Source organism: Hippocampus comes, unplaced genomic scaffold, assembly GCF_001891065.2.
Source record: "Hippocampus comes isolate QL1 unplaced genomic scaffold, H_comes_QL1_v1.1 scaffold55, whole genome shotgun sequence".
Classification (NCBI taxonomy): domain Eukaryota; kingdom Metazoa; phylum Chordata; class Actinopteri; order Syngnathiformes; family Syngnathidae; genus Hippocampus; species Hippocampus comes.
Window position 1 is genome coordinate 1116069 of NW_017806170.1, and position 24063 is coordinate 1140131.

The 24063-nt window shown below is 42.8% G+C and overlaps 3 protein-coding genes and 1 long non-coding RNA gene across 12 annotated transcripts in view; 3 read left to right on the forward strand and 1 right to left on the reverse strand.

Moving 5' to 3' along the window:
- arhgef1 (Rho guanine nucleotide exchange factor (GEF) 1) overlaps positions 1-2256 on the forward strand; it is a 32096-nt gene extending 29840 nt beyond the window's left edge. For all 7 annotated transcript variants that reach the window (XM_019896093.1, XM_019896096.1, XM_019896097.1 and 4 more), the window contains one exon: positions 84-2256. The gene's annotated coding sequence lies outside the window, so the exon portion shown is untranslated. The remainder of the gene's footprint in view (positions 1-83) is intronic.
- Positions 2257-2851: 595 nt separating this feature from the next.
- On the forward strand, positions 2852-6360 carry cd79a (CD79a molecule, immunoglobulin-associated alpha). Its single transcript, XM_019896076.1, has 5 exons — positions 2852-3191; positions 3798-4130; positions 5162-5277; positions 5361-5423; positions 5874-6360. Exons 1-5 carry the CDS (start codon positions 3149-3151, stop codon positions 5964-5966), a joined length of 648 nt encoding a protein of 215 aa, XP_019751635.1. The 5' UTR covers positions 2852-3148; the 3' UTR covers positions 5967-6360.
- Positions 5685-10191, reverse strand: LOC109531663 (uncharacterized). Its single transcript, XR_002171215.1, has 4 exons — positions 9106-10191; positions 7218-7613; positions 6674-6895; positions 5685-5951 (listed from the first exon to the last, which is right to left on the reverse strand). It is a non-coding gene; the product is annotated as an uncharacterized LOC109531663 (long non-coding RNA).
- The window catches only part of lipeb (lipase, hormone-sensitive b), a 30048-nt gene continuing 12709 nt past the window's right edge, over positions 6725-24063 (forward strand). Inside the window, exons 1-7 of one of the 3 annotated variants that reach the window (XM_019896073.1) lie at positions 6809-6919; positions 14145-14185; positions 17416-17657; positions 19011-19295; positions 20190-20280; positions 21734-21879; positions 22911-23096. In XM_019896073.1, the coding sequence (XP_019751632.1) occupies positions 17418-17657; positions 19011-19295; positions 20190-20280; positions 21734-21879; positions 22911-23096 (948 nt within the window). In that variant the 5' untranslated portion in view covers positions 6809-6919; positions 14145-14185; positions 17416-17417. The other 2 variants (XM_019896072.1, XM_019896074.1) reach the window with 2 other exon arrangements.

Below are 24063 nucleotides of genomic sequence, written 5' to 3' on the forward strand. Positions count from 1 at the left end.
TGTGTAGAAACCTGCTCCTACGTAACTGTGATGCCTTCAAATGAAGCTTTGAATGATGACTCCTTGTCTCTTCTTCTGTTTAGACTTTTTTTTTTGTTGTTTTTTTTAACTGGTGCTGATTTGGAGTGCAAGAAGCTTTTCCGAAAACGTCCGCAAGCTTTCCCTTCACAAAGAAAACGCTCGGATGGGTCCTGGATATTTGCTGGAAGCTGAGCGAGGGGAGGAAAATGGCTTTTGCGGCCAGTGCTGTGGGATGTGTGTGCTTGTGTACGCCACATTGTAGCATGATGTTGCATCGCCGACTGTTATGTAGCGCAGCGTTCCGCTGATTTGCGTAGCGCTGTGCTCCGTAACATGACAAAGCACGGTGTTAACGTTCTGTTACGTAATATTACTGCATGTTACATTTTGTGGCGTATAGCATTATGCTGCCTAGCGTAGTGCAACGTAACATAGTGTCGCGTTGCACGGATTTGAAAGAACCAAAAATATAAGACCTCTTTTGAGTGTTTATTTGCGGAGAGATTCCAAAAACAAGTGACAGAATCAATACTTTTTCTTGCCTCAGAAGAAGCGGTTGATCTTCACATATTCACCGCTGAAGGAATCACAAGAAATCACTCATAGTCCCCCCTCCCCCCCTCCCCCAAAAAATAAAAGAAAACATGCAAGTTGCCTTAGGAAGCCGTTGTTACAAAAGGCTGCACGGTGTTATTTCTTTGCCAAAGTACAACGAAAATGCACATCTTTTATTCTTAGCGTTGAAAGTGACGGCGAGTAAACAGCGCGTGTGGATGTGTGGGGTTGTTGATTTTCTGGAGGCTTCTGATCGTAACAAACGTCACTGTCTTTAGGAAATAGGGCTCACCCAACAAAGCTGTTAATAATGGAGATCTTCTTTGTGTTGACTGTTATTTATTCCTTTTTGGTTTTTGCCCCGAGTGGACGCGAGGCAGCGCTGGGCCCAACCGAGAGCGTTGACGTAGACGTGAAGGCTAACATAGGAAGTAGAACAAATGCAACGGAGCAAAAACGTGTCAGAGTAGTTTGGTTTGAGTGAACAAGATGCAAGTCGATAGTTATTGTTATCAGAACAGTGGACAATGTCAGAGTAGGATAGGAAAGTTACGCAATACCATATTTTCTCAAATTGTGGTCACCCCTTCCAATAGATCGACCGGTGTCATCCGCTTACGGAAAACTGAATGCCTCCCTCGGGGAAAGAAACGGTAGTGTCGCGTCTTACTACAGACTTTTGCAGTATTAAAGCTGATCGTATCAGATGTGACGCTTACCATTAATCACAGAAGAAAAATAAATGCCTGTACGGACCTAATATCAACAACCATTTCAACTCCGCTGCTAACCAAAAACAGCAGCACCTACCAAAACTGAGAAATCAAAGTGTAGAGACTTAGCAAAGCTAATTTTAGCAGTAGAAATTGTGACGGTTTGTTTGATGCACGTCTGACAATTAAAGCTTCCATTTACATAACAAATGTAACGAATGTAGACATAAAGTTCATCAATGCCGTCTTCCAAATACGGCATTGTAATTCCACAGAAGGCCGGGCCGCTATTTGTGGAAATAGGCTAAGTCCACAATGGTAAAACCGGAGGGCTCGGCGCTGCTACACTTGCAGATGACTGACATGAGTCTTCAACACCATTTGCATTGGTGATTTTCTTAAGCAGTGCAGGACCAAAGAGGCAAAAATGATGCTCCTATTTCATGTACTTTTTTTTTTTTTTTAACTCCACGTGGTGCCTGCCCCGCAAATAAACAGAGTTCTTATTTCGAATGTATTTGAAAGAAACCCAAAATAGAGCAGAAAGGTGCCCAATGTAAAATCAGTTTTGGCGGCAAATTGTGACGCAGTCCAAACGCAGACTGGAGAAGACCTTGATCGTGCGACGTATGAATTTGATTTGGATGTGCCAAACACTTGAGGTCAAAAACGTACTATTATTGTATTGTTAGATGGAGGGAGGGGGGTGGGGGCTTCACATAATACATGCTGCCATTTCTATAGAGTATTGGAATTGGCCAAACAATGAGAATTTAGGGCTCGCAACTTGTATTATATTTCCAGAATGTACCATATTTGTCTCTTATACGTGATGACTATGCAAGAAGTATACTGTGTATTTTGGGTTTTGATTTTACTGAGGCTGTTTAAATGATGTACACTTTAAGGAAAACAAATGTGGTACGTAGTTTTTTTCTTTTTTTTTAATAAATTGGGGAAGTAAGTGTCTCTTTTTTATTATTATTGTTTATACCAATGACTTAGGAGTCTGCACTTTTTGTTTTCCTCATTCAGCAGATAAAGATTTTCTCTTGACAAAGTTGGAGTAGTTCGAAACTCTTATGAACACAATCTGTTCCAGAATGCTACTTGAAGAATTTTTCACCTTGTTGACAATAGACGTTAATCACTGTGAACACACAAGGTCAAAACACCAGATTTAATCCTTTGATGCTATGTCATAAGCAAATATATGACGGTAAACACATTAAACGTTGAAAATGACACATTACTGAGAGGGATTGATAGAAAATGTCATTTTGGTGCGTGAGGTGCTTCTGCTTTTCTTTGTTAGCCACACACACACACACACACACACACACACACACACACACACTATCCAAGTTGTTATCTCGCTGTATGCTAGTTAGTGTACCAGCCGATAGCATGTTAGCTTTTTAGCAGTTCTAATTTGAAATAGAATCCGACTGAGGAACGTTAGCACTCTATTTTTCTAAATGTTAAATATTAAACTATAGACTTGTTAGCATTTAATCAGTTTTTTTCTAAATGTTAAATATTAAACTATAGACTTGTTAGCATTTAATCAGTTCATTTTTTTAATGTCAACATACCAAGTGTTTGTCTGTTTGCCTTTTTTCAGTTCCCATTTGAAAACGGAAATCATGCTAGCAGTTGGCATTATTAAGTTCAAATAGTTCTAGTCTTTGTTTTCATTCTGATCCTTTTATTTATTTATTTTTTATAGCAGCTGGGACTTTTATGCAAATGTTTCATGGTTACCGAAGCGTAAATCCTGTCAGAACAAATAGACAGATCATTTTGTTACAAGTTGTTTCTCTTCGCCGTGTATTCATCCAAGATCTTACATCATCACGATGGCCACAGTCTACAGCATTTTTATCATTGGCTGCGTAGCAGGTAAGTCCAATCACTTTTTTTTTAATATTTTGAAAATAGGGAAGTAAAATAAAAGTAGCGGTGGTAAATGTAAAGATCGAACAATCACGTAAAGGTCAATTTATAGTTTAGAATCGATTTTTTTAAAACATTATATTTCGCCTTTTGTGTTACACTTAAGTGACCTGCTGCGAAGAGTTTGACCATATATGGTAATGCGAGTCAAAATATTTACATAATCAAGTCTTGAAAAAATTGTTGCATTCATTTAGCCCTGTATAAGAAAAACACATGCAAATCTGTTTTATACATTTTTTCATCCTTTTTTGTGGTGTGAATACTAAAACACAAAATAGTAAAATGGCAACAATTTTGTGGGTACACGTTAATTTACTGTATATAAAATCGTACGAATCAAAAAGTAACATTTTACATGTACTTTTCAAATTACTAATTTTATGAACTGAATGTTGTAAATAATAAAAAATATTATTGATTGATATTTTCTTTATTGGTACAGTATTTCCACTTTTTTTATAGCATCTCTGAAATGAGATAATGAAAGTTACTTCCTGTGGGAAAGCTCAATTTGCAGATTTATCAGTTTAAGTGTACCTTCTGTGTTAGTGGTCTCCATCGGGGTGAAGGTATCCTTGGAGGTGGACAGGCCTTGGCTGAGGGTCCACTTGTCCCATCAGGCCGTGCTGGAGTGCTGTTACCGGACCGGCACAGCCTCCCTCCCAACCATATGGCTCGTGCACCGCCAGCCCGACAATGGTACTGCCGTCCCGCTGTTGGTGCCTGCGTCAGACCGAGTGAGGTCGGGCTTCAGAACGTACGCCGGGGTCACCTGCGGGACCCTGACCATTGGTGAGGTGAAAGTGGCCGACACGGGCCTGTACAGATGTTGGTTCAACGACACCACCATCATCACGCCAGGCACCTACCTGCAGGTTTACAGTAAGGAAACGCATTTTTCCTTTTGATTTGATCTTTTTTAGATGTATTTCCTTAGTGGAATGCTTTGACCGTTGTAATTTTCAGCCATTTGAAAGCCAGTCGACGTGTGAAACACACATTGAGCACGCTCATGTAGCAGCTGCTTTTGGCCACAGCTCATACCCAAACACTCACGCAGACTCGATGTCACACGGTACCTTGCCAAGCCCCGCCACTCAAAGGCACATGTATGTACACAGACTGCAATATGTATGTACAGCATTCTGCCCTCCTACAGCTTCCAGGTTCACTGTCCTGGAATTGTGTTCAGGGCGTAATTCTATGGACGACCACAAGATGGTGACACACCGTTTTGTTTGACGGTGTACATTTAAAAGAAGAATGAAAACGGGGAGCATTAAAGGCCAGTTTAGGTTTTGCTGAAAGTTAATGAATGTCAAGTCCTCTTCAGTCCTCTCCGAGTGAGGTGGCGTGCAAAGATGGGAGTCAAAGGCATGCTAAGCAGTGCTAACACCTCATAAGCCATAAATCCTGTTAAAGTCACTCCGCGTTGTTGTGTCAGTGTTAGCATCTGTATTTGCTTGTCTAGCTAATCTGCACTCTGCACCATGCGCTCATTAAAATCACTCCCACTCTTTTCTGTGAAAGCTGCAAGCGTGCGAAGTGGAGGTCCTTCTCACAGTGAAAACACAGCTTTTTGTCCTAATCTCATTAGCTGCTGATGTGAAACAACCTATGGAGGATTATGCCATAAGCATTACCTAACAGTCTGATTGTCCATTTATGTCGTTCGTATCGTAGACTTTGTTTTCCACCCTAAATGGTTCACTTGTGTAATCAAGCAATTTCAAGTAAACCTGAGAGTCTCAGTGGCCTCTCACTGGTGACGCTGGTGGCATTTTTGCATAATTTCTCTGTGTCTATGATGGCAATATCCGGAATTGCCAGGATGATTCTACCTGAACGAATTCACTTTACGGGATAAATGCTGAAATACCTTGAAATTTGCCCAAATGTTTGTGTGCATCCAGAGCCGCTGAAGAAGACGATAAACCTCAGCGAAAAGACCAAAGACAGCATCCTGATGGCCGAGGGAATCTTACTACTTCTGTGCGTCCTGGTGCCTTCGGCCACACTCCTCTGCAAAGTCAGATTGGTTACGAATTTAGCGACACCAACAATTTCCAACAGATAAAGCACCAATTGTGACTTTTTTTTCTCTTCTCTCAGTCAAAGCAACTCCAAGCACTGAAGCAAAAGAAGGCAAAGAGGGAAGAGGAGAACATCTATCAGGTTGGAATGATGAGTTAGTTACTGGCCCAAGCTCCAAGCAGGAAGCAAAAGTGGCGAACAAGGCACAACGGTGCTGGTTGTAAACCAGCACAGACACACTTGATACTAATCGTGTAACTTCCGTAATATCATATATTTTTGCAAGTCTAAGTGCCAAGGAAAGGGTGAAAAAGTCAAGGTCACATCAATGTCCAACATGAATATTTGTATTTGTTCCACATAGTGGACATGTACGTAGAAGAGTGGCAGTCACTCCAACTCTTTTTTTTTGTGGCATTTCTGGTGATTACATTAGGTCAAAGTTAACTTCCAGCAAGGTGAAAAATCTGTTTGCAAAAAAAAAAAACATATTACGTGACTAGCCTGAGTAAAGGCCTTGACAAGTGTTTTCCAAATCTGTACATATTTTGTTTAATATGATGATTATTCGATGTTGACTTTCATCCACAGGGCCTCAATCTGGATGATTGTGACAAGGCAGCGAGCCTCTACCAGGATCTGGTTGCCAATGTGCATGAAGAAATCCAGCTGGAGAGCCCATGAGTGGAACAGAAGAAATGAAATTAGAGGGGAGGCGGAGAGGGACAGAAATTGGAGTCCTTGTTTATTAAACTGCATGTGATGTTTGCATAGCCAATGGATTTGTAATGGCAAGCATAGCTTTTTGTATCCAACAATTTAGTGTCCCCATCTCTAGTTTATGATTTGTACTTCATGAGCATTTGAGTTTTTTTATTTTTTTTTATTTTTAGGATTTTTGTGGCAGTTCTGCTGAGGGTTTGGATGTCTTTTTAGAATAGCACACCGGGCTGTAAATGCCTGTATAGGTTGCCGGTCCCTGCTTGAGACCACCCTTTGTATTATGAAATTTCTTATGTTCATGATTTTCTAAATAAAATGTCGAAAGGTCTCTTTGTTGTATTTGTTTTAATTCATTTACATTTTTATCATTATCACCAATTTATCATTTTTAATAATTTTTATTTTCACGTTTTACTTTTAGCCGAGTTTATTTTGACTTATTTTTCTTTATTCTTGAAAATGCTGTATTTTAAAGCTATTTAAATTTGTATTAGTTCATTTTAATGCATTTTGAATTGTATTAATTTTTTTAAATGTCATTTGTTCATATTTCATTGATTTTTACTGCGCTTTTTCTTTGTGTTGCATGAATGTCATTGCGTGTATACATTTGTATGAACAACTATTGTTAAACTCTATGACGCCACGTTCGTGTCCAAGCAACGGACCTATTACGATTGGCTGCCGTGCAGAGACGTCGTCTCCCATTGGCTATAGCGAAGCCAGCATGGGCGGAGCTTCGGCGCCCCGCGAGGCAGGTCGGGAGAGGTCTTGCCCGCTTGCAGGCTGGCGGCGGCGGCGAGTCAACAAGGAGCGTGCGAACATGGCGTCGAGCAAGAAGAGTGCTGGGAGCGGCAGGTTCGACAAAGGTGTCAACGGGAGACGTTCGTCTAAACAAAAAGAGGCTCCAGTGGGTGAGTCGGGTCTTTCTTTTATGTTTTTTTTTTTGTCATGAATGACGTCTCGTCCGAGCCCGCCCCTTACATACTTTCAATTCCTTGCTAGTTTAGCTGCTAACTCCCGCAGCTGGCTGTTAAGCCGTTAGCCGCTTAGCGCCACACATCAAAACAATTTAGCTTGTGACGCTATGAAAGCGTCGCTGTCCGTTGCGAAATAAATGTGCGCCACCCTTTCCCTTGCCCTTTCGTGTTGATGACAACCAGCACCCCCTTTCAGCCTTCATAGTGTTCCGAGGCGTAGGTTTATGCCTACTTTTCCACGTTTTTGTGTCCCAACTTTCAGCCACTGAATCTGACAGGACTCATCAGAGCAGGTACGGTTAAAAAAATAAATAAATAAAAGTCATACGTTGATGCCCCTTTTACGTGTTTGTGTGCGTGTTATTAGTCATAGTGATGTTTCCTAAGTTCTCAATCGTGACGTCAGTCCAGACAGGAAATGGCTCGTGACACAACTGTACCCATATTCACTTTTGCATCCTCTGTCCTCACATATATTCTTGTGTGCATCGCCCGATTCCAGAGTCGCTTTCAGCAGGGAGTGGCACCTTTCGAGGTTTTGTTCATACGTGAGTCAGTTCTTCCCATGGGTTTGCATGATGGATGTTCTGCCTGTGCTTACGTCCATGGGTATTGTGGTTTCCTCCCGCTGTTCAAAAAATAAAAAAAAGGGGGTTAGGTTCACTGAGGACGCCTGCTTGCAGTGTCAAGAAGCGTCTGCACGTTGGTGAACACTCGGTTCTCCCAATTTAGAAGCAAATTCTCCCACAGGAAGCGGAAATAGAAATACAGTGACACCCCCCCCTCCCCCATTGGGGATACATTCCAGAACCACTCGCAATTTGTGAATTCGTATGATAAAGAGAGACCATATGAAAGATTTTGAATAAAATCTATATATTTTTACCGCCCACAACTTGCTATAAATATATTGAAACTTCCAGACCCAGATATTTGCTTGATTCATATGTATTTTAAAGCGCCATGCATAGAATACCATAATATATGCACGTGAGGTGCAGGGATTATTTTTGTCCACTTGGAGTCACTATACTCAACTTTGTACAATTGTGACTGAATGCGAATGACATCTGACTCAGGCCTGAGGATTTCAGAAATTAACATAAACCATTTTTCGGTTCTGTTGGATTGCCCAATGGGAAACCACGGTAACTAATTTTGGGTTCCGTAAACGTTCATCATGGGAACCCATTTTTCTTTTTGAACTGATATTCATAATCAAGAATTCCGATACTCAAAAGTATAATATTTAAAGGGTAAATGTTTGAAAACTATGCGCTAACAATGAACATAATTACATCAGCAGCTGTGTACTTCAGATTTATTCAATAAAATAAATGGATCAAAATATGTTGTTTAACATTTTAATTGTACTCATATGGCATCATGAATACAGCATACCACAAAATCTGGCTATTCACCATGGGCCACAGCTAAACCTGAGATGTAAATAACCATAATATCAATGGCTACTCACCTCACCCCCTTTATTAATACAAAAGCATGTAATAGGAATTGAATGATTAAAATCATGTGATGAATCTTTTTTTTTTAAAATGACCTTATTACTATACATAGACTTAAGGGTATTGCTATGGCTTGACGTCCTCTTTGCAACCCCCAGATGACGCACTGTGTAATCTACGATCAATTTGACCAAAGAATCTACCATACATTGTTACTTCTACCGACAGTTAACATTAGTATTACTACAGCTTGTGACGAATGATTTATTCTTAAAGTTACCATGTCGACAACTTGTAAATTATAGAATAGCTAAGACTGTTTCATAATATTTTTCATAGCGATTAGCCAAGAGATCTAATGACCAACTTCAGCACTTGCCTCGGAATCGTGCTTCCTGTCGAATCTCTCTTTTGTGTTATGCGCATACATTACACGTGACCTTAGTGATACGCCCTTCTTCGGATGATTCGAATGAAAAATTCCGACAGGCATTCCCATTTCTTAAATGTTGTAAGTAATACACCTTTTGGTGTTGTTTTTTTCTCGCCACAATCTAAATCTTTCATCCACGTGCTTTTTCAGCGTGCAGGCTAAGAAAGCAACCCGTAAAAATAATCCCACGGAAACGACACGCTACCGGAAACGATCGTTACCGTGAAATCCTCAGGCCTGCTAATTTAGGAGGTTGACAGTGTTGTAACCATGCCTGCGAGCGGAATTCTCGCAGTGTTTGTGTGGTCACAACACCCCATGAATCAATATTGTCCCAAGACTGCTGATTTGTACTACAGCCAACACAAAGCAACAGTGTGTCTCGGGGCGGAATATGCGGTTGTGACGAAAACTTTTCCCGGTTGGCAATCGGCTTAGTTCACAAATCAACGTCGTGTTATTTAAGAAGGCCTTTAACCGCATAGTTACAGTGCAACAGTGACAACCATCATTCAGCGCCAGGATGCCATCTGTGCCAATCATCGAGATAACAACTCAGCTAGTCAAAACAAGGCGCATGCTGGCGGGGGGTTGGTCGGAACAAAAGTTTGGTCGGTGTGCACAAGTTGCTGCAAGTATTGTTCTCAATGTCCCGCCTTTCCCGAGCAGATCACGTTGGAACTGTCCCAGATTGATGCTGTAGAGAACTCCTTTTGAATGTTTCACGTATCAATCTGGTTCTTGCCAGGGCAACAGTACAGGGCCAGCTGCTAACTGGCTTACCCATGAGCCAATCTGCGGGTTGAGTGTCATTTGTGGCAAATGACAAGTTTTATTTTGTTGAACGTGATTTGAAAGCGGACGGGCGGCTTGTGTCTGTCCTACTACGGCTGGAGGGATTACAATTTGTTCGAGCGAGCAGTGGTAGACTTGATTAAAGTCGGTATGTAGATATTGATGTTCGTGATATTAACATTCAATGGGCAGTTGTGTAATTTAAACCAGTTTCACGTGTTGAAATCATAATTGGACTGACACATATCTTCTGTGCCGCAGCATGAACACCGACTGATGCCTGCGAGTATTACAATACAGTATTCTCTATCTATCTATCTGCAAAGAAAAACTAATATTACTGTTTAGTGCAAGTAACCTTCACCTGGTGGTAGGAATTGCACCGTTAGCCGGATTGTACTCCGCGACAAGCAAAAGAATCAAGGCTTGACTCAACTCAGCCTTTCCGGTATGCTGCCACACACGGGAGCCTTTGCCCCGTCACAAAATTTTAATTATTTGTTGTCGATGGGTCGACAAGAACCCAAATCATCCTCCCTTTTGACCTCTTCTTTGCCCGACATGCGTGAAAGGCCACTTAAAAAAATAACAAGTAGCGGGTAGAAGAGGAGCGCACAGCGTGGGGTGGATGGAGAGCGGTGACCCCTGTCCCAGAAGTGCACACGAGATCAACTTGAACAACAGGAAGCACGCAACAATGGCTGTGTGCACATTGGCTCTGTGCACATACTCCCAGCAAGACAATTATAGACGAGAGGTTCCAGGTTGCAGTTCCTTTGATGAGGAAGTCACATTCTTCATTCTTGTTGAGACAAGGCCCCATCACAAATGTGCTATTTGGCCGCATAAGAAAGAATCTTGCAAATTCTTCAATTATTATACAGTTCATTTATTAGACTAGTTGTCATAAAATAACACCCAGAGACCATCCAGCATCTTGACATGCTTTAATGTGGACTCTTTCAAACTCCGCGAAATTGCAACTGACTTTTTTTCAGCCCTAGAACCCACTTAAACTAAACCCATCGGTCTTAACACTATTCTGACGAATATTGCATTTGCAGAATGAGAATGAACTCTATTGGTACCATAAATTATGATACACGTCCAATCGTGTGGCTCGTTTCATGCTTCTGCTGTGACTTTAATGACAGTGTGTGTGTGCTTGTGTGTGTGTGTGTGTGTGTGTGTGTGTGTGTGTGTGTGTGTGTGTGTGTGTGTGTGTATTAGTCAGTGGGTGAAGGGTCACATATTCCGCTGAGATCCATGCCGCAAAAAAAATATTTGTACAGAGCTGGCACAATTTGCTTGTTCGTTTTGGTTTTACAATCATGACAAATATCCCCCGAGCCTGATCATTTATGTAAACCAAAACATCTTGCGAAATGGATTCTAAGCGACTTTCTAATGATTTCATTTTTCACGGAATGTCACCTTCGTTTGTTATTGGCAAGTGCACAGCACCTCCATATAGGACATATATAAATCAGGATGTATTGTATTGTATTGTATTGTATATAAGACACTGCTCTGTATTACCCGCTCCAGTTCATTGGGGTGCAGCAGATCACCAAAAATTGTGCAGGGTTCACCTCAGTTGCAAGAAACAAACAAGCACATTTCGGGTTCCTTTCCTTGAATTGAAGGGCATCTCGAGTTTTCTGTGTATTATTCACTAGTGGGGAAACATGCTTTGTGTTGTCCATCCATCCACGACATTGCGGAGTGAGCACTGAGACAACAAGGCTTTGAGATTAAGTTGAAACCATAAGACATTGTGGAGTTATGGCCAAGACAACAAGAATTTGAACTCAAAACCCCAAGACTTTGAGGCGAAGTCAAGACTAAGACTTGAAGCAGTCAAGACCAAGACTTTGAGGCCAAAAAATATCAAAAATCTAAAAAACAAAAAAGTTCAGAATAAGGCTTTGAAGACCCGAGACCGGGTCAAGACCAATACCTTGAGATCAAGTTGAGACCAAGACTGACATCAAGTCAAGACAGAAACTTGGAAGAGATCAAATCAGGTCAAGACTGGGAATTTGAGGGTTAAACATTCTGCGGCGACTTAGCTTTGTCTTAAAACGTCTGCTTGCTTAATGATAACACTAAGTGGAATGCTTGAAACAGGCTAACAGAATTAGCATCAACATTTTAATCTAAAGATATCAATAATGTGTATTTGATCACAACATTGGCAAAAAAATGTGAGTAATCACAGGTATGGTTTGACACTCTGTTTTTTTTACTGTACATTACTGTAGATTAGGGATGAGAAAAACGGATTAGCTGCGTGTGCGCACCACACTGCCCCTGGAGGCCAAGGTGCGCACAACACAAGCAACACATCTTTGTGGCCAGGAGGAGCCAGAGCCAAGTCAAAGGTGTGGCAATAATTGCAAGGTAAACACGAATAACAACATTAAAGCCGACTGTGTTATGCTCGAAAACTCGAGTGTCAAATTCAAGGCCCGGGGCCAGATCGGGCCTGCCACACCGTTTTATGTGGCCCACAAAGGCAAATCATGTGTGCCAACTGCGTTTCTCGCTAAAATACAAACACTGCAAATTGTCTTTACTGTCTTTAGTAAAATAAAATGTCAACAGGAGAGGAAAAGAATAGCACTTTCAACACACGCGATCTTATGAAACATCTGAAGAAATTCGGTTTGACACATGTCCTTGAAAGAAACCACAACTTCCCGTGAAGATAACCCACTCCAGTACTGAGTGACGAGCTCATGGTGTGATTTCATACTCATGCTCGGACGTCACTGAGAATACCTCTCGGTCGAGAAAGCCGTACGCCGTTTCGCTCAACCTGTAAATTGAAACGGACTGATATGAGCAATGTGACAAGACTTACCCAAAACGTGTGGTGACGTTTTGGGGGAACGTTTTTGTGGGATATCGCCGAACAAAAACTTGGTCAAAAATTACCTTTATTAAACAGTTTCTAACTTTCCAGGCCAAAATTCCGAGATGTCAGCAGGTCAAAATGACCGTGATGTTTTAAAAGCTGACACTTGCCCGAAAAATGAGTGCAAATTGGCGATTATTGGTGAGAAGCGCAGTGTGGGCAGCAGATATGTCATGGACCTTCTGCATTTTATTGGGGTTTTTGTTGTCGTTGTTGTTTTTTTGTTTGTGAGTATTTTTGTTGCGGAGGATTTTAGAGGAAATTGAAGGGCACATTCCACTACAAATTCTACAAAGATGCTGGCTACTTTTTACTCTTCTTCTTACATCAGACATCCATCCATCCATTTTCCGATCCGCTTTATCCTCGCAAGGGTCGCGGGCGGTGCTGGAACCTATCCCAGCCGTCTTCGGGCAGTACGCGGGGGACACCCTGAACCGGTTGCTACCAATCGCAGGGCACACACAGACAAAGAACCACCCACGCTCACACTCAGACCCAGGGACAATTTGGAGTGTTCAATCAACCTGCCGTGAATTTTTTTTTGGGAAAGTGTGAGGAAACGAGTACCCGGAGAAAACCCACCCAGGCACGGGGAGAACATGCAAACTCCACACAGGGAGGCCGGAATCAAACCTTGCACCTCTGCACTTTGAGGTTGACGCGCTCACCACTGGTCCACCGGGCTCCCCGTACATCAGACAATTGCGTGAAAAAAACAGGGTGCTAATTATTTTTAAAAAATAGTCCAAATTAAAGTAAGCAAATGAATGGTGTTCAAGAAATTTTGTATTTTCAAGCACTATTTGACAAAAATAACCCATTTTCTTCACATCGTAAGGCGTAATGGCATTATCACTACTTGTTACCGACGAATACTACTCAAAACACTCCTACACAGTCTTAAAAAACGAAAAAGTGGCGTCGACGCATCCCTTGCGGATAGGTTCCCGTCGACTCGCGTTTCACATGATTTCGAAGGCGGTTGGTTCATTCAGCAACCTTGCCAAAACGTGTTGCTCATGTAAATCGCCAATTCTGAACTTGTAAACTGCGGTCGTGAAGAGAGTGTCCATTATTTTTCATGACCATTGATCGAGTCGTTGGAGCTACTTGTCGCTCCAATAATTCCAGAAGTGAGAACAGAGGGCACGATGTTTGCAAGAAAAAAACTGTGAATGTTTTCTTAGCGGCTCTTCCGTGTAATGGTCACGCTCCCTCCCGGATCAGCGTCACCTGCCAATTCTGTCGAATGTCAAATGGGGAGCCACATACACCAAAGAGCCAATGGCGAACGGAATTGTCACACGGAGGCGCTCGAGTGGGGCCGCACTTGTCTGTGGCAGCGCCATTTAAAAAGCCGAGTGGCGAGAGTCGAGCAAATTGAATCTGGGAAGCTCCTGACAAGATATCGACTCGAGGCTGTGAGAGTAAAACCGGAAAGCTGTCTCTTCTTTCCGCTGGCCGATCCCTCCCCTCCTCCCTCCTTTCCTTCCTTTCTTTCCTCCTCACTCCTTTCTCTTCTTTTTTCTCCACGCTCGCAAGAGGGGACACAGACAAGGACAGAAGCTTGAACACAGATGCTGGTAAAGTCTTTTTTGTTTGTTTGTTTGGTTGGTTTTTTTACATCTCTATCATAATTGTGTTGAGTGCGCACGCAAGTATGTTGATACATCCATGAAATTATTTTCATGTTTGCAATGTTGCTTTGTAAGACTTGTGGTTAGCTTCAGGCAGCAGTTCTCAGACTTTTTTTACACCGAGTACCATCTAAAACAATCCTTGGCTCTCAACTATTTCATATTTTGGCAAGCCGCGGTGAAATTATGCAGTTTGAAAATCAAGACTGTGTGTAAATATTGGAGGGGCGGGGGGGGGGGGTACGACAAACTACTTGTATTAGTTCAGTTTGACAAAGTGAAACACAAATTTTACTGAAATGTTTGAAACAGTTGTAAAAGTAAAGAACAACTGAGCTGTACTGAACAAATAAGATAAGACAACCTTTACTTGTCCCACACTGGGGAAATTTGCGCTGCACCGGAATTTAAAAAGTTGAAGCCACGATAACACGCAGTTTGAACTCAGTCGTTTCACTAGAGGGAGTCTGAGTAGCACCGTTGATACACACTTTTTAGAGTCATGGGCTTTAACCCTTTCATGCACCCTGGAACCTGATAACATGATCAGCTGTCCACCGGAGTAACCGCTGTCCCTGAAAGGGTTCAAGATGTTTGGTTGTCACCTGCAGTGAAAACCCTACGCAAGAGTGGACACTTTCCACCCAAAGTATTGGAACAGTGAGACCAGGGTCTTGATTTTTGCACCAGAGAGAAAACGTTTCAGTTTGACACCAAAACATAAAACGAGAGAACAGCAAATGTTCTTTTATTTTCCCCTATCTACATCTGCAAGCATGACCTGACCTGTAACGAATGAAAAACATTTTTTGGAGGGGCGGAGGGGCGGGGGGTGACTTCAAAATGCTGAAAAAGACTTAGGTATTTCATATGACATGACCAAACTTTGGCGTTCTTTGTTTCGTTTGCTTTCCCAGGTGTTAAGTTTGTTTTGGGGCTTACTCACTGAAGAGTAAAGTTTAAGTCTGGAGATTGACACGGGCAGTCCAATAACCTTCCAATTCCATTTTGGGTCATTCGATTGCTGCAGGATGAATGTTGTCCCAGTCTGTTTGGTTACATCTCTCACGAAATTGGCGGACAAAATGCTTTCTGTCCACTTCTGATTTTGATTTTGCTGTGTCGATCGTTGAAGATTATTGATCTGGTCACGAAAGAGGCCGTGACATTTGCTCCTATATGTGTTTCTCATACGAATCTGTCTTTTGGGATTCACGGCCTGAACCTCTTTCCATCGCTTTGGTAAAGGTGAGCAGGTTTTTTTTTTTTTTTTCCTGGCCCAAATGGAGGCAGAGGTGGTACCATCCTGACCATGCCCGCCATGACTTGCATGTGTTGGGTAAATTCAACAGACTCACTTTCTTTTACAGGAAACATACTTTTAAGTTTTAATGTGTCCAGTGTATAGTTGGTTGATGGCTGACTCACAAGCGATTGCCCGCTTTGTTAGCGCGCGGTGCTTTTGGCATAAATTTGGCTTTCCTCAGTTATGCCTGAGCCAGGTAAAACGATTCAGCCTCTGTTTGTGGGTTTTTGAGATGGTCTGGAAAGAGGAATTAAAAAAAGTTTCAATCGTGTTCACGTTGACTCTGCGTTGTTATGCTCCTAATTGGTAATTGATTCATGTCGCGCCGACTCGTCCTTTCCTGCATTCCGGCGCTCGCTATTAACAGTGTTTCTGATCAAATTTCCGCCATTTGTCACCACTATGACTGATTACATTTTAACTGCCTGTTGTGTTAATTTCTCTGTTCTATTTTGACTGAGACGTGGCTTTCCTAATCACGAGTGGCTGATTTTTCCCCACCATAGAAATCAAAAAATATTACTTTTGACACGAAGGAAACATTTCTTTGAATAAAGAGGACATGCTTGGATGTCACTTTTGGTGACCTGACAGTATGAAGCTCCATCCAGCGCGGTTCCATAGCAATACAAACGACTAAATGAACACCCCACTGACATTGTCATTCAAGTCAGTGAATTATTATCAGCCCAAAGGCAGAGTGGCTGACAGAACTCTTGAAATATATCTCATTGGTTGTGCAACAGACTCGCTCATGTGCCTGACAGACTCTGCTCGAGGGTTTGACAGCATTCAGCCTAATTAATTTGGATTTGGGCATTGTGGGCAAATGGGTTTGACCTTTTCACTTTGACACATATTTAAGACATTACACTCCAATGTCCCCCAAGGCCCACTGACTATTTTTGTACGTATTCGGAAAATGTTTGTGAGGTTGCGGGACGGGGGAGTGACTGCTCTATCAGAAAGATGCAAAGTTTGTCTCAGATCTTACCAAAGTCATGGGATGAGTACCAATGCGTGCATGTGCGTGTTTACTCAGGAACAAATCTCACTTTCATTTCATTTAGCAGAGCAGGGACACTGTTAGCAGGGCGGACTCAACTGTGTGTCTGTGACCAATCGGCAAGGCTGAATAATCACACAGTCTTGCTTACCATCCCTGGCCGAGTGCCCTGCGGGGCACACGTTGCCCTCGATCCGTATCGAAAACATTCAGCGTGAGCCGTACGTCATTGCCACATACGGCCACACAAAAAGGCCTCTCTGTTGATGACTGTGCGGTTTGAGGCAGGTGCCTTAGGAGCGACGTAGACAAGCCGATGCAAAATATGTTTAAAAATAATCCGGTATCTTGGTTTCTCTATCAAACAATTCGGATCAAAACGATTTCATCAAACAGTGTGCTGTTTCTTCAGCAAATTCAAAGGCCAGCTGATCACCGAGTATGTATGATCCAATTAGACCACATGCAAGAATTATTTAAATACTATTGTTTGACCACAAATGTTTTTCACGAGGATCATATTTCTTCGAATTAGTCGGGGACCGGCGGCTCCTTGAGAGTTCATAGATGTGAAAACCGAACTGGGCTAGGCATCGGCGCCCTCGTCCGTGCCACGTAGCGATCCAAAACAACACTTTGCGGCTGTTTGTGTCGGCCCCTCAATGCCCATCCCTCTGGGACTCCTCTATTAGTGCTTGTTTTGATGTTTTTGTATGGCTCTCGTGGAACAAAAACTTTTCGTGGTTCCCTGCACTGCTGTTTGGCTTTCAGGGGCTTTTTGCCGGCTTCATGTTTCCGGTCTGTCACAGCAAAAATATCTCCCATCCCAGTGGTAATTTGCCTTTGTGTCTTTGTCTCTTGCAGTGATGGACACCAAGGCGGTTTTTGTGGCCCTGTACAACGTGTGCGAGGAGAATGCCGCCTACTTCTCGGGAAGAGCCAAAGGGCCGCAGAACGACACGGCCCGGCGGCTGGTGGACACGATGAAGCTGATCCAGGAGCACGCCCGCAGCCTCGAACCCGTCATCTCGGGCTTTGCCGCAGTCTACCACCATTTTGACTTCGACCCGCACATACCGGCCAATGGCTATCGCTCTCTCGTCAAGGTAGACCGCAAGCACACACGCCCGAAAGTAACCGTATTATGATTGCATGTGGCCTGACCGACCTAAACGAAAAAAATAAAAATAGGATGAGAGATCCATTTCACAAACTTCACTTCAACATCCTGGTCAGATTTGATGCACCCGTTACAATATACGTGTGTAAGACTGCCAACATTTTAGACGGACCCTGCAGTTTAGGCATCCTTGTCCTCCGCTCTGGCCGCACTGAAGAATTGCTCTCCAGCCTCCCATTGGCAGGAGACGGCTTTGTTTCAAGGTCAGCTCATTTGTTGCACAAATTGATTTTGTGTTGCAAATCAGGTTAGATATACTCCTGCAGCAAGCAGCACTCCAATATATCCGTCCCCCTATACGCACAGTATTTTATCCCCCACAGTTATTGATGAAACTTGGTGACCTTCGAAAGCTGCAGCCCCTCCACAAGTGAATAAGGCAAACCGAGCAGCAAAATTAATGCCTCTCTCTGTTTGCCACGATCAATCCCTCTCATTCCCACAATAGCCCCGATTTATATGGACATAACTCCCCAGGCAGAAGTCCCAAGCTTGGTTGCTTTTACGCATCACAATTTCAAACGGAACGCACTAAGTCTCCGAGTTTGATCAGGCCTTGATTGTAATTTTTTTTTTTTAACCATATAAATAATTAAATCAGTTTCTCGCAATAGAGCAGACCTGAAGGCCTCTCTTGTTCCCACAACTAATGCAAATTTGCAGCTGAAGCAACCATCTGTTCCGAGAATCCATCCAAAACTAAATGAATTTGTTCCCAGCTCAACTTTTCTAAAAACTTTCTTAACGCTTCAAGCAATTTATTTGTATCGCCATTTTAACATTTCAAAGCATGGGTTTTGTTTTGTTTTCGTGCTGGTTGTGCTGGCGCCACCAACTTTTATTCTACTACTGATTCCAAAATAACGGAAAAGGTAGAGGTAAACTTCTTTTCTTAGTGAAAGGGGAGAGTCTGCTCTTTGGTTTGGTCATTTCGGTAGTTCCGTAGTCACGGAACACAATATTTTAGAAGTTTTCATAGATCAGTCAAAATGCTCTGAAATGGTTGGCAGGGAATTAATGGGAAGCCAGACCCATTCCTGTGGCACAACATTGCACGCTTGGGACATTTGTTGATTTGAATGGCAAAGGGGGCACCAAAAACAACCTTGAAACCCTGAAATGCTCACAGAAGTCAAGTTTGCAGAGGTTATCTGAGATGATGGATGAAGATTTTCTCTGACTTTTGACGCATATTTTCATTGAGATTTTAACCGCAGCGTGTTGGCTTTGTCTATCGCCACAAGCTGAAATATTACTCACTTGGCGTGGCCTCTTTCAGGTGGTGCGTTGCTGCCTCCTTCACATCATCCACAAGGGCCGCTACATCACCGCCAACCGCCGCAGCATCTTCTTCCGTATGGCCCACAACGCCGGCGAGATGGAGGCCTACTGCAACGCCCTGTGCCAGCTGCGGGCGCTGCTCTACCTGGCCCAGCGCATGCTGCACGACAACGGCCACGGCAACCTTTTCTTCCACGACGAGAGCGGCCTCAGCGAGAGCTTCGTGCGCGAATACAGCTCCATGCACAAGGGCTGCTTCTACGGCCGCTGCTTGGGCTTTCAGGTTGGATCAGAGTCGAATTGCCAGCCGTCTGTTGAGGACCGCAAAGGTTTTCAAGTCAATTCTGGAATTTCTAGAACGCTGTTTTCCAACTATGAGCCAAGCTATACATATTTTACATGAGGGAAAGCTGCCAAACAAAAAGGGGGGGCCATCAAGTGGAAGAGAATTGAATCGATCTGCCTGTCGTTACACAATAGTGCCTAAAATTCTGAGTTGAATTTGTTCCCAGACCACCTCTGCGAGAAGTGAATTCCGCGATAGAGAAATGCCATTTTTAGGGCACTTCACACTAGACACATTTTTAAAATAATTTGAACACGTTGAGAGAGACCAAGAGCAGTAAAATATTGTACAGTTTAACAGTGTACCAATCCATTTGTGTTTGCAGTTTAAAAAATAAAAAATTAAGCTCTTTTTCCCCAACAAATTTAACTTTTCGTTTCATAATATACATACCGGTAATGTACATAAAAAATCCTGCGCAAAGATATACGTTACAAAATGAACTGTCGCTTTCTGTTGGCATAAAAAGCAGGATTACAGAAGATGACATTCAATCATTTTCAACAAAAACTGCGCTGTTCTGAAATACTTCCCTGTTTCCCTCTGTCCAAACCACCTATTTTGGATTACTATTTCTTCCAACTAGCTAACAATATTTACTCTACTGCAGTTTTGCAACTGAAACCTGTTGTGCTTTATTCATCTTGCACTTAAGCTCCTTTGATTAAAAATGAAATGGTGCCAAGCTTTGTACATTCTCACTTTTTAGCTCCTGGCTCATGCTCAGTACAATGTGAGCGAGCTCTTGTCTCATCCGTGCTTTTGGAATGCATCATTAAAATTGTGAATGTTGCACTCAAGGTGATGATTTTGTGCTTCGGCCCCCACCAGTTCTGTCCCGGTATCCGGCCGTCCCTGCAGACCATCGCCATCGGCCTTGTGGCCTTTGGAGAAAACTACAGGCCCCATCAGTCTGGAATAGGTCAGCATCGTCTTCATTGTCATTCAAGTGTCACTCTCTCATCTCACCTCACCGCCTCCGCGCTGTTCCTTGACCGCCCTCCCGCTCTCCGCAACCGCCCTGTCTCAATCTTTTGATGCTACAGTATGTATGTGCTGCATGCTCTTTCATCCCTTTTGGAATCTCAGGCGATAGCCTGCAGTCCTCTCCATATTTTAGAATGTGTCTCAACCCAGAAGAGCCTTCGAAAAATATTGATAGGTGGAACACTTTGGTCTAACATTATATTCAGTTTTTCGAAATGTTGTTTTTGCTGATAATTGACATCGCAGACGAATAACCCGGTGGGCTCGTGAATGCCAGCGTGTCAGAGAGCAGCTGCATTAAGAATATGACAGCACGAGAAGGCACTCAGTTACCGCCATACTTAGGTTTTCATTTGAATATTTTATATTTCTGGCCTCGAGGTGTTTCAAAAGATGACTTGACCACTGTTAAGCGTAGCTTAGTGATAAACTATGGCATGTTCGGACCGGTATGCAAATTTAAATTACATTACTGCTGTAGGAACGGAACGGCATCATCAACTGAGAACCTTTTAAGTGGCCCGGGCTCAAACTGTCACCATGAACGTTTATTAATTGCAAAGACGATGTTTTAAATCACGCGTCATTAAGATCTGTCGTAATATAACGAGAAGCCACAGTCAAACTACTTTGTATTAACCAGCCGACAGTAACTTGGTTGATTTAATCAAATCAATTTGTATGTGATATTCAATTGAGCATGTTGCTCTGAGCAGGGCAGCACGGATCGCAGGTGGTTAGCGTGTCTCCCAAATAAAAACCAAAACACACTTGGCCGGTGGTTTGATTTGACCTCCAAATTTTGTGCAACTTTTGCCGGTTTGAAAGGTTTCAGTGTAATTCAACTCATTCATCTTTTTTTTTTTGTGCTCTCTACTGTGTGCCACAGTGGAGGCAGGAGGTATTGCGCCATATGGTGAGTGTACACGCTCACGTCATCCCGGCGGAAATAAGAAACCCTTAGCTCTAAAGTGTTTGTACTCGTCAATAGAGTAGGCTTCTTACAACCCATCTTGTATAGTGTCCGTATAGATTTTTTTCCCTCCCCTCCCTGAGAGTTGGCTGTTCGTCCAAAGTGCATCTACGTGCCCTACGCAGAAAATGTTTTCAAAGTTGCATGAGAAGAATATACATAAAACATTCATAAATCGACAAGTTGGTCGTGCTGTATGTCAGTAAGGCTTTGTTTTGTTGTTCGCCGTTTTAGACAGCTCCGAGAGGCTTTGAGGTCTATTCCCCGATACAAAATGATTTTCACTCACTCGTCTACTTGTTGCTCCCTCCTTTTATTTACCCCGTTGATTAATTTTACTCCCCAGCCGCCGTCTCCTCAACAATACATCCTGCCACGCAAATAAAAATGGCATTCTGTTTCCTTTTTCCCGCAGGTGTAGCGGCTAGCTCCTTCTTTACGTCGGGCAAGTACGCCATCGACCCCGAGTTGAGAGGGGCTGAATTTGAGCGCATCACTCAGAACCTCGACGTCCATTTCTGGAAGACGTTCTGGAACGTCACAGAGACCGAAGTGCTCTCGGTAAGTCGAGGCCTTGATAGCGTTTGCCACTTTGCCAACTCGATTCACCACGACTCGTTGAGCCGTTGCTGTCCGGCAGAATATCCAAATATGGTCACATTTTTATTTCTTTTTTTCTCTTTCGTTTACAAATCGATACTAATGGTCCGTCCCCATTTCGTCTGTTACTTAATTTAATCAAATTAAAGCCATGAAAATAGGTTGATAATATATACATGTGCACTCTTGAACGCAACTCATGCCTGAGAAGTGTTGCAAAACTCTATAAAGAGTGAGTCTGGCTGTGTATTGTGAGCAGTGAAGATGATCTTATATTCTGTGGAGACTGTGTGTAGCGTTGAAGTAGATTCCGATTTAGTTCTGGATGGAATTGTGAGACTCCGCCACCACCATCTGGCTGAAGTGCTCCGTCAGTCTCCTCATGATGTGTTTTCAAAGTGACTTGATTTTTGTCGTTTTTATTTTGAAATAGGCACGCGCTAGCCCGTAGAGCGCTGTCGAACGGTGGAAAAGCAGAAGTTGCCATCTCCCCGTGTTGTGGCCACTTTACTGTAATTATGACGACCTCAGCCTTAGCATAGCTTAGCGATAGACTACAGTGCATTCCCACTCGCATACAAATGAGGCCTACATTGCCGCAGTAGGAGTAGAACTCAGTCGTAAACCGAGGACCCTCATACACTGGGAAAAGAAACTTCTGAATTTGTCCATTTGTTCGCTTGCACACGAGTAAAATCTTAAGGAAATCAGTTTATCACGTTTGAATCACGTGCAATCAACGGACATGTTCAAATTCCATAAATTCAAAGGACTTTGTTTTGTTTTTTCAGAAGACAATACTTTTCTGCCCGCGAGTAGACGTACACCGCTATCAATATGCATTTGCACTGGCAGTAATAATAGAGGCGAAATCAATTCATTCTGCGGCATTCATGATTTATTCATGTAGTTTCTCTTTCCCTCCAGTGAACTTGCCCTGTAACTCGCAATCCCCTTTTCTCAATTTGCTGCCATTCTCCCTCCCCCCGCAGAGTCTGGCCAGTATGACATCCGTCCCGGTCAAGGTGAACCGAACGCTCTCTGTGCCTCCCGTGCCCTTCGACCTCCCGCTGGCAGCCAATCACCAAGCCTCGGTGACCATACCGCCGCCGTCGGCTCACATCGGCACCGCTCCGGTTCAGATGAGACTCATCTCGTACGACCTACGGGAAGGACAGGTACAAAAGCATTGTTTGACTTCACAAAGGCTGCTTTTGCACTGCATGGTCCAAGTGACACAATTCCAATCTGTTGGCTCCCGAGTGGCACAGTCGGGATGCGCGTCACGACATTAGATGGAGAAAAACAAATTTATGGAATCTGTTATCTTGAGATTGGAATCAGGACTCTTCCAAACGTGGATGAAATCCAATATGGATCAGATCTCTGCCAGACTGCCACTCAAGAGTGCAGCTTAAACACGCTTGACATGCACCTGCATTTGTTCCAGTCGCACAAAGAAATCACCACAATAATCCAAAGCAAAAGCACACACAGACTACAATATGCTCTGCTGTTTTGTTTTGTTTTGTTTTGTTTTATTTTTAAACATAAAAGCATTTGTTTTTGTGGAGTCGGAACAACTTAGACATTTCAGTTAAGTTCAACGAGAATATTGATTTGATATTTGAGTAAATTATGTTATCAGCTTGGTCACAGAACAAATAGGAGACTGCCAGCGCCATGAGATTCTAATAAAAATGGGTGTATTGAAACCCACCTACTGTACACTAAACCCATCTATCGCAGATGTCTTTGGTACAGTAAATTGCAGTGTAATTCCACTGTCGACCACGAGATGGAAGCATACTGTTGATAGAGATTGTGTGTGGGGGGGGGGGGACAGGAAGTATTTCAGCATTTTTGTTGAATATTATTGCATTTCCTCTACAGTCCTGCTTTTTACGCCGACAGAAAGCAACGGCTGTAGGTTTTATAATGTACATCTTTGGGCAGGATTTTTGATGAATATTGACAGATGTTAAGTTGGTTGGTTTGGAGAAAACGAGATTTGTTTCCTGTAAAAAATATTTTTTGTGATAGAGGGATGGATTACTGTGCGCTAGTCAAAAAAAATGGGATACAGGCTTTAAATCAGAATTGGACACTTGGTCCTACAGTGTAAATCCCATTTTAATAGTTGTC